Consider the following 17,944-nt stretch of genomic DNA (forward strand, 5'->3'; position numbering starts at 1 on the left):
CATTATAAAATAAAAAGATTTATTAGTTTATATTACATGTTGAACCCGATGACGAAGTCGTATCTAAGATATAATTAGATATACATTTCATTTCTGGATGATTTCGTTTTAGTATCTTAAAATAGACTAGTACAGACTTTAGCACACACATATTCAAGCTTTGCTATTTTCTTTCCATTGTGCTAATTTTAAATTAAGACTTTTTAATTGTGGCTATTTTTTGTTATCTTCAATAACATGTAATATATTTACAAGGTACTATAAATCGATTGAAAATTATTAAAATAAAATAAAGATCGTTCTCCTTTTTTCTTCTTTTTTTTTTTAAACAAAATACAAACTTGTTCTTTATTTTTTTTATTTAGTATTTGTTCATCATATACAGTCTCTGTAGTTCCAATATTAACAGTCACACGAAATTAGAATAAATTGATGAATGAATTTGAGAATTCTTCTTACATGTATGAAAACAATTTTTTTTCCATAGTATTTGTGATCATTTCTCGCATATAATAATTTTATAGTATTTTTATCACTAATGTTTCACGCGTACATACGCGTAGCATGATCCATAATATATATGATTTAAATTTGACGATTTATATAATAAAAATCATTTCGACGCTTGTGTAACTTTCATTTTTTTCGTCATTAATCTCTTTTTATAATTATCGTCAAAAAATGTACCATATACAATTTGGAAAGCATATGTACATTTGAATATTGGAATCCTATAAGAAAATGATTCCAAATTTATAAACACGAGTTTAATTTCATTTATATTATTTATCAAGAAAGAGTGATACTTTTGTTTACTGTTGACATTATTAATATAATAGAACATATTCTTTGAATTTCATTATTGTATTTATCATATTATTGCTTGATATTCTTTACATTAGTATAATGCATCTACAATATACTATATAATGTAAGAAATAACAACAAATCTCCAAATTAAGCCTAAATGAACTTAATTATTACGGAATTATTATGGGATGACAGCATTAATTAAACTTAATTATATCTAAATTTCGTTTATATTTTAAAAGGAATTATTAAGTAGATAGTTCGATAGAAAAATCATAAAACGTATACTTGACAAATAAAAACTATATAAAGATTTGTTTGTACATTGCAAAATGATTTGCAGCAAAAATATATATATGTATACGTACATATTTGTCTTTTACCGACGATAAATGGAATAATCCGATCTTGCGTCTCTCGCGTTATACCTGATTTTTACAACATCGCTCGTAATATATATATATATATATATATATATATATATATATATAAAGAAATCAAACAAAAAATTGAGACGCTATTGTAAGTAATAACTCATTGTAATATTATTATTCTGTACATAAATCCTTGAGAAAAGATTTCCTATTAAATATCTAATAATTTCCTCTAAACTACATATGAGTAGTACTTAGTATAGAATTTTTCATAGTAATGCAATTACTAATTCGTGATTGTATTCTTTTAATAAGAGTGTTGTATTTTTTTTTTTCATCTTTTTTGATATATATATTTTTTTTTGTTATCAGAACTACTATATTCTTTGGCTTTACACAAATCTGTTGAGAATATAACTAACGCTGTTACGATAAAAATTATTCCAATGTTGACAGCCATAATTCGATATGCAAAACTTCCCCTCTCTCTCTCTCTCTCTGTCTGTCTATCTCTCTTACATCTTAATCAAAATGATTATTAATATGTTGTTAAATTATAAAAAAAATGATTAATGAACGAATTATTCGAAAGAAAAATCGATGGGTACTTTGCTTAAAAATCTATATACTTCGACAAGCTACCTGGCGATTAAACTAATCAACATTGATTACCAAGCCGGAAATAGAGCAAAAAAAGAAATCTTGATTTTTTTTTTGCTATTGTAATATATAATATTTATACCTTTCTGCCTAGGAAGCACAACATGCTCTATATGTACAATTAAGTCAATTTACAATAGTACAATATTGAGACCATATTATCGAATTCAATAAATAATTTCAGACATGAAATTTCAAAGACAATCTAGATAAGAAGAGAGGATCACTTACCAACAAAAAATGATTATAATAATGATCTGCGATTATTATTGATCCATGGGAAAGTATGCACAAAAAAAAAGAAAAAAAACCAACAAAGCTTTGAGAAATGAGCCAATGATTATAAAAATGGTTTAAATCATTTGAGATATAAAAAGACATATTTCATCTCTCGCACGCTATTCTTAAAATTTAAAAATAATATAAAAGAATAATTTTTTGAGAATAAATATACTTACTTTTTTATGCTTGTCATTATAGAAAAAAAAAATAAGTTTTAAATAATTTAAATCCAAGTACTTGTCAACATATCTCAAAACGAAAAATATATAATATGACTTGGATCACTTTCATAATCACAGGCTCAAATATCCTCGCATTTTATATTTTCCTATAGGAAAAAATCTTCACAAGATATTGATTCGGCACACTTGTTATTCACAAAAATTTTTCTTTCTGCTTAATAATATACCATATTGGTAATATTTATTATTGTTCAAAGTTTTAACATGCAACCGATTTCCAATATCCGATAAAAATCGGAAATTGAAATTTATATCTAAAGATGATTGCATAAACTGTTCAAAGACGATACACAAAGAAAAATCTCAGGATTACTATTAATAATATCTCGTCAATACAATTAAGTGCATATTTCAAGGCTTAGGCAGATTCGATTCGTGTACTGAACTCTCACACTTTCGCCACGTATTTACTGGTCCAAGATAGTTACTCGCTTTTTTTTTCTTTTTACATTGCTCCCCTCACCCTTTTTGTTTTCTCACAAAAATCTTTCACTATCACTATGCTCACTAAAATCAATTTAACTCACCTCGATTGGTCATGTCTGTTTTGTTCACAAAAGAGCATTTATGTGTGTGTGTGTGTGTGTGTGTATACACATATCATAATTAAAAATGCACTATATTGAAACTATGTTACAGTAAACCATACTACTGCAATGCAGGAGACTCGTTTTCGATCTCATAGATATGAGGTAAACGTCTGCCTTCAAATTAAAAGTTAGATCAAAGGCTTTGCCGTTATTTTGATGGCTCAGCTTAAGAACACCCCATTCTTCTTCTTCTTTTTCTTCTTCTTCTTTAGATTACAAGTAGGAGAAATACTTTAGGCACTAAATCACATAGCTTTTTTTTCTTGCACCTATCCGTTAGAAACAGGTCCGAGAAACAAAACGGACGAGTACTCGAGATTTTTATCTTCGATAAATAATGCTGTATCTTACCAGACATCATACTATTTGTTCCTTCAATTTAACGAGATTCGTCGAGCCATAGAGTTTCATATTCAATGGTACACTCGGTTCATTTTTTTTCGTTTGCGTATGCCACGCGAGTACCCTCGTACAATTGTCTGCCAATAATTGTACGTCTCGTGGTTCCAACGGTGCAAGACTCTTCAAGAAACCATCTTCCTCGTAACCAGCTCTAAACGGCATCGTGGCGTTTGGCCTTTGAAGTAAGAATTTTACGTTCACTGCAAAGCCTGCCATGTCAACTGGAAACTTACGACCAGCGACCCATCCATCGTAGAAACCAGCAAACGTGCCGTTCTTTATAATCGGAGAACTCAAACCAAATTTGGTGCAAAGACCAACCGGAAACATTGACACAGTTTTCGTTTTACGGATCTGAAAATTAGTATTTGTGATAACATTTAGATATAGATAGATAAATAAGTGTGTGTTCCAATATTATCATTTAACATCTTCATGTTATCAACTTTTATAGACATATCTAATTTAGAGATAAATGATATAATAGGATATTGATTGTGTACAAATCGATATACAATGATAGATAAAATTAACGATTAGAAACTAATATTTTATTGATTTTAAAGAAATGATATTTAGCTTGGAACAGGCATATTTGTAGAGAATTAGAGCAAAAGTCGAGAGAGTGTATTACCTCGTCGAACAAAGCTATGTCATAGGTGTTATCATCATCAGCGAAATAAAGTACACCTTTCGTTGCGTTTGCTCTTATCCATTGCAAGCCACGATTTCTGTTAGAAACGCCGCGAGGCTTTGCACCATTTCTAAATTTATATTTTTCTGGCATCGGAGCTGAAACGAATAACGATTGTTACTTTATTCGTATTATTTTTTATCACGAGTATATATTTTTATTACATGAAAATCCAATTTATCGATCAATGATACGTTACAAATATTTTACTTTCAAAGAGATCTTCAATTGATGCACTTAGCCCAATTAAATTTTGACGACTTCTTTTTAATCATAAAACAAATATATGTATATACACACATACACATTCTCTTATAGAAAAGAGTCATTAAAAATACAAAAGTTTCGTGTTAATAAAAAGCCATTTAACGATCATGAATAATCTTAAATTAAAAGAAGATTGAAAACTCACGAAAAACTCACCTGTCAAATGATCGAATTTTAATCCTGTACGTTCGAGTAATCTCGTTACTTGTTTCGTGGCTACATATGCATCCTCTATGACGAGCCAGTGAATATTTTTGACTAACATAAGTGTGTGAGACATCCTAGTGAGTTCTGGAATTTGTTCTGGTCTACGATAAGTCGGTGTTATAATGTAGAGAGGATCCAAAGATATTTCATTCTTCGTGGACGATGATGATAAGGAAGGTATACATGCGACGTTCGTGGTAACAAGTTTTGAACAAGGTCGTAAAATTCGCGAATCATTTTCCGTATTTTCAAGAACATTTTTGTTGAGTTGATACCAAATCTCTTTAATCAATAATGTACCAACTTCTGGACTGAGACCATTCAAGTCTTGTACTCGACGTACCGCGTTCATTACCTATGAATTTATTTTTATTTTAAGAAAAATAACATGATGAAAAAAAAAAGAAATATAACTTTCTTTTTTACTTTTTTTTTTTATATCAATAATCAATGTCTATTACCATATCTGTGGTAAACCTTGGGAACTTAATTTGATGAGGTTCGACTTCATCGTCGAGAGATCCACCGGCACTAAAATCGATCGCCTGATCGAATCTAATTCCGGTGGACAAATGGTATTGATAAAATACCACACAAACACCTACCAAGGCGATCACTCCCATTTTCATGGACGGTTTCATCTTACAAATGCCTGTAACAATGACAATTATTAAGACATTCCTTTATGTTTAATCGGTTATTGAACAAAGATAAGAAGATTAAGATATCTAATTTATTCGTATGATACCTGAATGATAATTCTGTACACATTGAATATCTTGTCTACGTCGTCGTTGTTTTTTCTTGTTACAACTTTAACGTCTTCTAACCTGTTAGAAATGAATTAATTTACAATTATATCCTATATTTTTATATAGGAATCCTATTAAAGATATAATCATCTTTAAATAGGATAACATAAATTCGCAAATTGTCGATTTCATTGTAGATAATGATACAATCAAACTAACATCTTCATGATAACACATGAATATCTTTAGTAAATATCGTAAAAATGTAAAAGAAAAAGAGTACAAAGAACGATAAGCTATGAAATCATGATTAATAATTGTTTCTCTTCTTATGATAATAACTTATAAGCGATAAAAAAAAAGAACTTTAACTTTGATCATGAAAAATTATCTATTTAATTTTTAAATGACTCACTTTTTTTTGACAGAAATTTTGATATGATTTGATTTAGACAGATGAAACATGAATTTTATTTGGACAAATAAAACAAAATGTTTGTGAATATCATTAATGAAATTATATATTTTTATTGAATCAAATATATATATATATATATATGTATGTATTATTTATATTTTAATATATATACAAATTAATTAATTTTATACATTTGTATATGCAATATAATACATTATAATATATATATATATATACTATACTTACAAATAAATAAATAAATTATATATATATATATTCATCCATGTATAAATTTATTGCGATCATTAATTTTTTCAACTCGATCGACGATATATGAAAGCCAAAGCTATAATATACGTACATGCATGTATCTTGAGGAGGTTCGAGAAACGCGTGGATAAACTTTCAGCGACGTGCAGCGAAGGCGTAATGCGATAAAAGAACAGGAAGAACATCCGTCGTGAGTTGAAATTTTGTCGATAAACCACTATTAATGTATCCGAGAAGCAATGATAAGATAATGTAAAATCGAATCTGGTCTTCTAAAATGAATCGACAAATTTCTCATGGGACAACGAGATGGAAAATTGTAAACTAAGGGAGGGAGAGAAAAAGAGAGAGAGACAGAGAGAACATGTGATTCGTTCGTCGATACGAGTCGTCTATTATGTCTCTTCCTATGCCAAACAAAGTGACCAATTAAGCCATCATCAGCCAGGATCCGCGATCTAACATAAAAACGTTTTTCCGCTTGCGATCGTGTATCTTTTCTTTTTTTTTCACACTCTACTCGTCACCTTTACGAGTTACATATTACATACGAAGGTAATATTTGAAAAATACGCGTATTTTTTTCTAATTTTTTCTTTTTTTTTTTTTTAATACCAAAATTTAATTGTTAAAGTCCTTAAAAATTCTATATCACAAATATTTATCATTTAATATCCAATGATAATTTGGATCGGTAACACATAGATTACGAAAAAAAAAATTGTTTTTGGCTCCATAGTATATGGCGTGTATGGCGTCCTACAATCTAGAACTCTTACTCTCCAACATCTAATCTGCATAAACTAATCTATCGTGTTTTACTAGCTGGATAATATACAAGGACGTCACTAATACTCGTGCCGTTCTAATCGATGTGCGTGTGATCATACGACTACCAACATATACATTCTCTGCATAATGCATAATATTGCTATGTATAAGTATCTCGCACGCAATCTAGTTGGTATTAAAAAGAAAGAAAAAAAAAAGATACAATAAAAAAAAGAGAAAAGAAAAATAAAGAAAGGCTCAACTCTAGGATAAAAAGAACGACAAAGATGTTGAATGTATGTATGTAAACTAACAATCAATAATAATACGCCACAGTCGATTACACGTTGTACGGAACAGTTCACCTTTCATATTACCTATTTGTATATAAACAAATATGATCATGTGTTTTTACTTGTATTGATCGTATGTTTAGATGATCATGTAAGATAAGTTAGACGATTATTTCGGTTTCTTCAAGAGGCATGTTTTTCAATTTGTTATTCTTCTTTTCTATACTATTACGCATTATTATTATATATAAGAAATACTTAATATTTTCGCAAATTGAAAACCAGTTATAATTTGTTGGCTTAACGTCAACTTCGAAATCTCTTAGATTATTACTTTCTAATATTACATTCTTTCTTCAGAATATTAATTTCATATTGTTACGTTTTGAATATATATATATATATAACGTTTTTAATACATAATCGTATTTTTTTCTATATGATAGAAAGATAAAAATATTGATAGTTGCTATAAATATATATATATATATATACATTTGTGTACACTCTTTCGGTTTCCTATAAACTGTATATTTAAACGTTGTATCAGAATTTAATAACAATATCCTCTTTTTATTTCATCCTATCTTGTGTACTCTCTGCATTTTGTTAACACATGATTTCATTCATTTGTTTCAAAATTGCTTTTTTCGTTCGAATGAACGTACATTCGACGATAAAAAGAAAAACAAAGAGTAACTCGTCGATTTGTAATTTTCCTCGTCGAGTACATATGTATGTTGTTCCTAAATTAAACGAAGGAAATTAATTTTGCTTCTATATATACACATTATTATTATATATATATATATACATATATGTTTGTAAGTATAAAATTTGAATCTGTTCCAAGGTTAAGACTTAGAAAAAGAAAATATAAATCACTATTCCTATCTAATTTAAATTTTAAATAGCTTAAAGTGTGTGAATCAGATGAATGAAAATAATTAAGACGATGGTTAACACATTTTTCTTCTCTTCCTTTTTTTTGTTTTTTCTCGTTTATCGCATATTAACTAAAATCGAAATCAATAATTTTGAAAATTCATATTTTTTATTTTATCCTTTTTGGCCCAATTTGTCATACTAATATTATACACATATTGAGTCAATGATTATATAAAAGTGATATGAATTATAAAAATTAAAAAAATTTATTAAAACTACTAATACTCCTCGTAGATTATTCTAATTCGTATAAACTCGACAGATCCAATGAATAGACATATATTCATGATTGTGTGTTCAACGGGTTATCTGCCAACAGGCGAATTATACATAGTAACACTTGAAATAAAAAAGAAACTTTTTATAATACATTTTCGTATAATTTAATTGAAAAAAAAAAACGATAATGAAGATACATTATCATATAAATTTAATTAAAAAAAAAGGAGAGAAGAAAAAAAGTTTATTAAAAACATTAATTATTTTAACAAACAAAAAATCGAAAAATTGAAATGAATCAAATTACATTTAGAGGAAAATTAAAGAGAAATTATTATCGTAAAAAGAAGTTAATCATTTGATCGAATGTTTATTTTAATAATCGATCTAAGTCCAAATTTACATTGTTCTCGAAAAGATTAAAAAATCACTATGATATATACTGAAAGAGAAAGAAAGAGAGAGGGAGGAAAATGTCAAGATATACGAAACGATGAGTGAGGTACACACGAGCTATAAAACGTAAGCGACCCATAACCATTGAACACGTGCTGTAGCAAATTCAACGGAAAGTATCCCGCCCTCGTATCGCAACTTAACCGCATGCATGAACACAAATGAAGTTGATGCTTTTTTGCGGTAGGTTAAACGAGAACAAACGAACAAAATTATATGCATGTAAATTATCTACATATGTATGTATCATTTATATGTTTAATACGATATGTAGGTAGATATATACATACGTACGTACACACGTATCGTTATCTTCAACTCGAAATTTTCTCGTACAGTTACGTAAGATAATTGAAAATAAGTATAAATAATATACATATACTACGTATTATTAGTTGGAATGGGTCATGAAAATAAACGGAAACGTCTTATCACAAGACAAAAATAAAGAAGAAGGAAAAAAGAAAACAAAGTCTTTTCTTGCCATCTAATAGAAGTATCTAATACTGTTACAATTCTTGTTTTCGATACGTTCAAAATATTCGTCTTTCAATTTCCGAAATACTCTGAGAGTGGTAAATAAGTAATATATCACTTAGATATCAGTCTCGCGTGAACGCACCAAATCCACCCACAACGGGATGATAGAAGGAAATCGCGTGACCGAAAGTTTGAAAGTCCGATTTAATTACATCTTGCGGCAACGGGAGTCGTATGTAGATATACATATACATATACGTATACACACACATATATATATACATGCGTATATATGAATCGCGCGCTTTAGATTGAAGCACGCGAAACGTGCGTTGAGGTTTAATATGAGAAGTCGTTACGCGTGATCGAGCCTACTCTGTAAAATAAAATTAAAAAAGAGAAAAAATAAGAAAGAAAACAAGAGAAAAGAAAAATAGAGAAGAAAAAAGAAAAGAAAAAAGAAGGAGAAGAAGGAGAGAGGAATAAAATGTCGCTATTATTATCACGAGCTTACGTCCTTCTGCGATTTTTGTTTTTTTTTTTTATTTCAATCGTGGAAAGATAGAAAATAAAGATACAAAAGTAAAAAAAAAAAAAAAAAGAAAAAAAATAGAAGAAAAAAGACACAGCCTCCTCCTTCTTTTTCCTCCTAATCGTCGGTTCTAAAATTATTTTTAGCTATAACATTTTACGCTTACTCCTGAGAGCGTACTAACCGCATGTCGGCCGGCTTCGTACGTCTTCTCCTCTCATTGGTTATTCTCTTTGGCATGATTCATCGCACTCTCGGTTTGTATACGCCTGTGTGTATATGCGAGTCTCTATTTTCCCATAAACTTAAACGTAACGTCGTAAATTACCGTTTACCCAATGATCGAAGAGGAAGAAGAGAAAGATAATAAAGAAAAAGAAGAAAAAAGAAAAATAGTGAATTTCTTCGTAACCGAACGAGCGAACAACGCGAACGAAACGCGTGCACGCTCGTCGCCGAGCCGCGACTGACGAACTTGCGAATCGTGTGCGGCCGCAGTAACTCGCGTACTCTCCACTTGCTCGACCTCGGAAACTCATTCGGGTTAGATCGGAATGGCGCAGCGCGCAGTCGGTCTATCTCGCGCGCATAGTGCCCGCATTCGCTTGAATTTTACGCGCCTCATACGATGTATCTATGAATGTATTGTATATGTGTTTCTACGTTATATATATATATGTATATATGTATACACGGTATCTACATCTCGAGACACCGTAAAATTTTCTTTTACGAGACAGCCCTCGCTCTCCTTCATCTACTAAAGAATTCTTGAGAAATGCGAATTTGTCCTTATGTATGAACGATTCGTTCTTATGTATGTATGTAATAAATATATAAGATGTTTATATATTTGTATATGTATCTATACACGTAATTCATTTCTAATTTCGTTTATTGCTTGATATCGATCATCGAACTTACTAATTTATTTATCATTTCATATACCAAGAGACATTTTGAATTAATAGATATTTACACACAAACACACATAGATCGTTTATTTGTGCGCATATATATATATATATATATATATATATATATATATATATACACGAGGAACAAGTAGGTCAACGAATAATAAAGAAAGTCGATTGAGAGGTGTTCTTATCTTGAATCTAAATTTAAAGATATTTATGAGATACAATAAAAATGTAAGAGAATTCAATTTGTGAATTAATTTATTAAATAATTCGCACAACTTTTGAGCATAAAAACGTCGTATCTATCGTACTTTTACGGAAAGATATGTTTATAAAACGATTCCTATATAATAAACTTGCGAAATAATTAAAAAATTTTTCTATTTGTTTAATGATTAAAGGTAAAATGTTGTCACTATATAAATACAATAAAAGTTGAAGAAAATGTAACTTATCACGTTTCTTGAAATACTATCAAGAAAAGAAGCAAGATAAAATATTAAAAAACAATAAAATACAAAAGAAACAATTTATAATCGGAAAATTAATCATGTTTTCATACAATAAATTAAAAAATAATCTTCGAACAATCGAAACCTACATGCTTATTTTTCTTTACTTTGATATTCACATCAAGGAATCAACATTGTATCGTATAACCACTAAACGTGACGGTTCAGCATTTAAACGATTAGAAGAGCATTGAGAAAGAGAAAGAAAGAGAGAGAAAGAGAGGGAAAGAGAGAGAGAGAGAGGGAGCAGTTATGTACCTATATCTATCGTTTCTAACGCGTTCCCCTTGCTGCTAGAAGTATATTCAAGAGAAACGACTACCTTATAACCAACTCGTAAGGAAACGGATAATTCGATAATTCACGTGACCTAGTCACGTGCTACTTCCGCGCTTTTATTTGACTCTATTGATTTCTATGTTTCTTTCTCTTCGATAACCAATATATATGTACATTAGTAACTCTTACGCTGTTGAAGTTTGCGTGTTGGTTAAAATAAATATTAGAGGAAGGATAAATCGTACAAAACGAGTACGATCGATCTATAAACGAATTATCACTGATTCTCTTTACATAAAAGATATTTTACCAAATGTAAACATTTGATTTATGATTCATACGACGATAAATGAAATAATAATCGTACGAGCTTTTGAAAAACAAATAAATCAGATTAAATATAAAAAAAGTCTCGTTTCATTACGTTTCGTTTCATTTCGTTTCGTTTCGTTTCGTTTCGTTTCGTTTCGCTTCGTTTCGTTTCGTCCGAATGAGTTGTTTGAAAGTTCTGCGAATTGATGTGTGTATTTGTTTTGATAGGACCAACGATAATCGGAAATCTCTTTGAATTTAAAGACTTTTTTTTGAAAGGGGAAGGGAAAGGGAGAAGGGGCCCGACAACAGTGCTTTCCGTGTGGCGTGGTGGTCGATAACCACAGTCAGCAGATACCATGTGATGTCTCTCGCTCGCTCTCTTTTCCGTTCCTCTCCTTCATTCTCTCGCTACACCTCAGTGTGTGTACTAGTATATTGATCCAGACTTCCAAGACATATGTGTAACGTATAGTAGAATCTGGGAAGCTTAATTAACGGATCTTTCGATATTGCAATAAGTAATGCAACTTGCTGCTAACTCGACAACAGATACGTTTCACGCGTCTATCGAGAAACGTTCACGCTTTCTCAATAACGATTTGAAAGAAACGGAAAGAATATTATTTTGACGTCGCGCGTTTTAGGAGATACATATATGTAATTTGTAAAAATATTACACATACAAATAATTAAAAATATCTCGAGTATTCGCAAAATGATGTATTAAAATAACCGAGAAAACGAAACGTAATGCGATAATACGCGAATAAATGAGAAGCTGGCGAAGCATAATATAAAATTTCATGGTTGGAAAGACGTGAATTAATTTTTACGAGAATGATCGTAAAAAATGTTGATGATGTGAAAAAGCGTTTATACTCGTTGATATAGTATACTCACCTAGTAAGCTAAAACTTGATCGTCCAAGCACAATTGCGAAATGTCCCGGAAATTACGATTGCGGAATCGAAAACATGTTCTTCTCCTTCCAATAAACTTCGCTTCTTCAAGCAAAATCTTCACTTGGTGAGATGATGGAAATAGTGACTCCTACTCAAAAGAGAAAAATGAAAAAACTCGATAATGATCGATTCGTTGGAAATATGTAAGAGATTGAGCAATTATTTTTTCTTTTTTTTTTTTTCTTTCTTTTCTTTTCTTAAAGAAAAAAACGAAACTAAACTAATAACGAATGTAATATTCAAAGTGGTTGAAAATAATATGACAAAGGAGATACCTTCACTACTCATGACTATCGTGATTATTAAATCATCTTCTCGACTGTGAAAAGCAAGTCTGCCATAATCGATGTTGTTCTTACGATTAATCTATTATTTCGCAAAAATTCAAACTTATCTACGATATCTTTTAACGCACACAAAGTGTGTACATTAAGATTGAGGGTATTGTTTTATTTATTTTTATTTTTTTGTTTTTCTCGTTTTAAATCCCACGTTTTTCTGCCTAATTCGAGTGTTGTTTTACGCAAGAGAAACATTTTATGCAATAGCTTTTAATCTAATTAATAAATCAAAAAGAAGATTTTACACGATTCGTAAATCTTGCGTCATATTACCGTATGAAAATACATTTGAGATATAAGAGTGACATTGAGATTACGTTAGAATATTTGATAATGGTTAACTGTTTCAATATTCGATTCGATATATTCGATAGTATAGGAACGTTTGACTATTCGATAATCGAACGAAATATTCCTAGTATTCGAGTATTTATAAAAAGAAAATATTCGAAAATTATATTAATCGAATTATTTCAATTTAAATTGAAAAGAAAAAAAAACAAAAACATTTGTTGTTGAATTTCACGATAAATTGTAAATGCTAGATAATTGTAAAAATTGTTTAGAAAAATTTGTTTTTTTTTTTTTTTCAGATAGAGAATTGATAAATTGGAAATCTATGCAATGTAACCATATACACACATACCTATGTATGTGCAACATAGATAACTCTATTTTTAGAATTGTTCGATTTAACAAGAATAACGATAGTTCTAGGCTCGAATAACGATCGTTGGTAGAACCAATCTGAGTAGTAATCCAGGTTGAAAGCTTATTAGCAACTACCGCGCAAAAGAGAGCTTAAACGTCATTATTAAGCTGCGTCAAATAGGTTATCACTTTCCTTATTGACCTTCCGGTATGAGTGCTAGCTCCATATACATAGTGACCCGATCTATGCAGAGATAGCGCCACTTTCTTCGTCGAACTGCATTTAGAATATTACCGTCGAAAACGATGGTTGTGTTCTATTTCCATAAAAAATTCTCTTCTCGAATTATTCGTTGAAAAAATATATCACTTCATATTCGATCGTATCCAAAATATTAAATCATTTTTTCACTCAATACTCAAATAACATGTATACATTTGTAACTCGAATATAAATTTTTTTGACAGCAAAAAAGTCGAGGTTAAGTTTGTATTTTTTTTTCAAACTTGAAAGATTTTTGCGAAAACTGTACTAAACGTAAACGATTTTCCTAAAAATTGAGTTCTTTTTTTTTTCTTTTTTTCTTCTTTTATTTTACTAAATATAATTGATATAAATAATAATCTTGAAAAAGTTTTGTCGACACATCTCTTCCATGTTTTCACACCGCCACGATACAACGACATTTTTGTGATACAAAGCGTTGTATCTTCTCGATTATTCTTATTTACGATTATTCACTATTATGTTCTAAACATATTAATATACACAAATTCACTAACACATATATACTTAGAGTATTAGAGATACTTAGAATAAAGATGAAAAATTTTGAGGAAAGGGGTTGAAAGTTCAAGTTGAGAGCTCAGTGGAGAATGTAATCGAAAAGAAATGTAAATGAAAAAGGGCAAACAAAATAAACAAGATTTTGAAAATCGTGATAACCTATCGACGATAATAGGGATCCAAAACGAACGTTAAATAATTACGAAAAGAAGAAAAAATCTAAATACATTGGCGTAGGCGTGAACTTGTATTAAATGAAAATTTGCAAAGAAATTTTTTGTACGAGTAGTCGAGTCGAAGTACGCGAAAAAGATACGAAAATAAATTTTGACGTAATATTTTACTCACCATGATATCGACAAGGGTAGATGATTTTTCAGTGGAAGAAAATAATTCGCTTATTCGCGCGGCCTTTCAATGACGATCGTTCGAACGCGCACTAGTACAATCAACCGTGAGGAGAAATCAACGTCTGCCACCCCTTCTGATGAAGGGGTGCTACTAGCATGAGGTAGGAGACCCGTGTCCGATTTTAACACACAGCAGCTTTCCTGCTGTGCCATAGGACTTGAAACTCGCGCATGTTTCTTACGAATGATTGTTGCCTGGCAGTACCAGTCACACCAACGATACCATCAACCAATATACGTCTACAAAACATTGATGTTTTTCCAAGCTTTTCTATACTCTCTTTAATTTCCCTACTTTCAACACGAAAAAAAAATGAATAAAAGCGAATAGCGTTCTCTCTAATCGTTAATCAAAATGATTCTATATTCGGAACGATAAATTATTTCTCAGCTTTATATCGTCATTCTTGTGGTTTATAAATAATTTTTATGCGATTATCGAAATATTAAAATAAAAAATTATTTTCTAGCGACACCTGGCAAATTTTCTTCTAATTAAATTTTAACTGATACTCCGAAGAGAGACCATTTTTAGATAGCTCTTGGATCTGTCCTTTTTCTTTTCTTCTCTTTTTATCATCTCCGTTAAAACTCTTCATTCGGTACCTTAAATCTGCGTGCGCATATGTATGATTATGTTAAGAGAGAAAATCGTGTCTAGTTTTCTTAGAGGTTATCTATCGTGAGATTAAGATATTTTTATTTTTATATCGACTAAAAGTATGTTTACGGTATAAAAATTATCAAATCATGAAGTCATTAGGAATAACTCGATTTTTACCAATAGGATTACAAGTGTCAGGAAACAGAATTTTACAAAGGCATTACACAAATGGTGTACTTAAAAATCTTTATATTAGTACGCCAATATTTTATGTTAACGCAGGTACATAAAATACATAAGATATCTAATAACTTTGTATAATGCCTAAGATGTTTATTTACATCTTTCATATTTATGTCAGCTCCACATATCGGACATTTGTATAGTGCAACATTAGCCGACTGTATAGCAAGGTACAGATCTATGTTAGGTCATTCCACGTTTCTAAGCACTGGTACAGATGAGCATGGTAATAAAGTAGAAACTGCTGCAAATGTAGCTAAGATTCCAGTATCAGATTATTGCACACAAATTTCAAAACAATTCAAGGAAATGTGTGATAAGTTTTCTGTGAATTATTCTGCATTTATTCGTACCACAGAACAATGCCATTTCGAAGCAGTGCATCATTTTTGGGTTGTTGTACTTCTTTGATTATTTGTGTATCCCATAAAGAAAAATAAATTATTATATACGATATATAGTAACATCGTTACATACGTTTTTAGAATGTTTTGGATGCAAGAGGATATATTTATTTAGGAAAATATTCAGGATGGTATTGTACATCAGATGAAGCATTTCTTACAGATGTAGAATTAGATGAAATAACAGATGCATCTGGTAAAACAATTAAAGTCTCTAAAGAATCTGGTCATCCTGTAGAGTGGACAGAAGAAGACAATTACAAATTCAGATTAAGTACTCTTCAAGATGAATTGAAATATTGGATAAAAAGGGGTATGAAATTACATACAAGAAATTATGAAGATTGTGATTTCATATTAAAAATGGTACGATATTCTTATATTATATAGAAACTACAATACGACCAGCAAAATATCATAAAATTTTAAGTAAATGGATAGAAGAAGATATAGACTTGCATGACTTAAGTGTATCAAGACCTACAAGTAGAGTTCCTTGGAGCATTCCAACGCCTCAAAACAAAAATCAATCTGTATATGTTTGGTTAGAAGCATTAGTAAATTATTTAACTGTATTGGGTTATCCAAATGATACATACAAGCAATTTTGGCCACCAAGTTTGCAGGTATGCTACATATGACATATCTTGTAAAACTTAGTAAAAGAAAAAATATATTTTTTAAATATTAATAAAATTTATATGAAATTTAGATTATTGGTAAAGATATATTAAAATTTCATGGCATATACTGGCCAGCATTTTTAATAGCTGCAGGACTTGAACCTCCTGAAACATTACTTTGTCATGGACATTGGACAGTTGACGATAGAAAAATGTCTAAATCAAAGGGTAATGTTATTTCACCTTTTGAAGCAGCTACTAATTTTACTGAAGAGGGTTTAAGATATTTTATCTTAAGAGAAGCTGTGCCTTATAGCGATGCAAGTAAGTTTATAATTGTAATCGATGTCATCCTAATCTATTAACAAATATAAAAAATAAGCTTTTTTGTTTCAATAGATTATAGTGATAATAAAATCCTAAGAACAATAAATGCTGAACTTGCTGATACATTAGGTAATTTGATTAGTCGATGTACAGGAAAAATTATTAATCCATGGGGTGAAGTTCCTAATCCAATAGAGTTTGCTGATGTTTTAAAATCAGATATAGCTATACAAACTATAAAGATCACAGAATGTTTAGGTGATAATGCACAATCCCATTACGAAGATTATAACCTACATAATGTAGTAGATGTAACCATGGCTGCATTACGCATGGTAAATCAAATGATAGAACATCATAAGCCATGGTTATTAAGCAAAAAAATAGATAATCAAGATTCTCTTATGGAGCTCAAGGCTGTTATTTCTGTTGCCTTAGAAAGCGTAAGAATATCCACCTTGATATTGTATCCTATCATTCCAAGATTAGCTAATAATATTCTTGATTTTTTGATAATACCAAATGAGAAACGCACTTGGTATGACACAGCCTCTCAATATCAAAAGAAAAGTTTACCAAACGAAAGGAATTTCGATCGGAATGGTATGATATTATTTAAACGAATAAAAGTTTCATAAATTTGATACGTATGCTGATGTATTTACTGTGGCAATATCCCATTGACCTTAATTTATATCTATCTAATTTATAGCGATGGGACGTTAATTGAAAAAATGTCATGGCTTGTATGTGGAACAGTATTTCACTTTTATATTACAGTAATGATTGAAAGACAATTTGATCAACATTATCTAATTATAACGATACGACGGGATATAAAATCTTGTCTAGAGAAAATATTACTTGGCATTTTATGAAAGATGCGATGATAGGTG

At 30.1% G+C, this 17,944-nt stretch overlaps 2 protein-coding genes across 10 annotated transcripts; one reads left to right on the plus strand and one right to left on the minus strand.

The window, feature by feature from the left end:
• Positions 1 to 341: 341 nt before the first annotated feature.
• On the minus strand, positions 342 to 14,934 carry LOC127064978 (galactosylgalactosylxylosylprotein 3-beta-glucuronosyltransferase P). 6 transcript variants are annotated; one of them, XM_050996720.1, is made up of 8 exons: positions 14,786 to 14,934; positions 12,597 to 12,746; positions 6,060 to 6,100; positions 5,277 to 5,358; positions 4,990 to 5,180; positions 4,478 to 4,883; positions 3,995 to 4,152; positions 342 to 3,714 (listed from the first exon to the last, which is right to left on the minus strand). In XM_050996720.1, the coding sequence occupies exons 5-8, from the start codon at positions 5,167 to 5,169 to the stop codon at positions 3,316 to 3,318; spliced, it is 1,143 nt and encodes a 380-aa protein (XP_050852677.1). In that variant the 5' UTR covers positions 5,170 to 5,180; positions 5,277 to 5,358; positions 6,060 to 6,100; positions 12,597 to 12,746; positions 14,786 to 14,934; the 3' UTR covers positions 342 to 3,315. The 6 variants fall into 6 exon arrangements, with proteins under 6 accessions (XP_050852677.1, XP_050852674.1, XP_050852675.1 ...); XM_050996717.1 differs by lacking the exon at positions 6,060 to 6,100; XM_050996718.1 differs by lacking the exons at positions 6,060 to 6,100; positions 14,786 to 14,934 and adding an exon at positions 13,646 to 13,663.
• On the plus strand, positions 14,863 to 17,916 carry LOC127064971 (methionine--tRNA ligase, mitochondrial). 4 transcript variants are annotated; one of them, XM_050996696.1, is made up of 7 exons: positions 14,863 to 14,948; positions 15,635 to 15,733; positions 15,813 to 16,087; positions 16,180 to 16,411; positions 16,489 to 16,724; positions 16,811 to 17,045; positions 17,121 to 17,692. In XM_050996696.1, the coding sequence occupies exons 3-7, from the start codon at positions 15,875 to 15,877 to the stop codon at positions 17,684 to 17,686; spliced, it is 1,482 nt and encodes a 493-aa protein (XP_050852653.1). In that variant the 5' UTR covers positions 14,863 to 14,948; positions 15,635 to 15,733; positions 15,813 to 15,874; the 3' UTR covers positions 17,687 to 17,692. The 4 variants fall into 4 exon arrangements, with proteins under 4 accessions (XP_050852653.1, XP_050852651.1, XP_050852652.1 ...); XM_050996694.1 differs by lacking the exon at positions 14,863 to 14,948 and adding an exon at positions 17,761 to 17,916 and having other exon boundaries at positions 15,228 to 15,733; positions 17,121 to 17,651; XM_050996695.1 differs by lacking the exon at positions 14,863 to 14,948 and adding an exon at positions 15,228 to 15,567.
• Positions 17,917 to 17,944: the final 28 nt, after the last annotated feature.

This window comes from Vespula vulgaris, chromosome 7 (assembly GCF_905475345.1).
Source record: "Vespula vulgaris chromosome 7, iyVesVulg1.1, whole genome shotgun sequence".
Classification (NCBI taxonomy): Eukaryota; Metazoa; Arthropoda; class Insecta; order Hymenoptera; family Vespidae; genus Vespula; species Vespula vulgaris.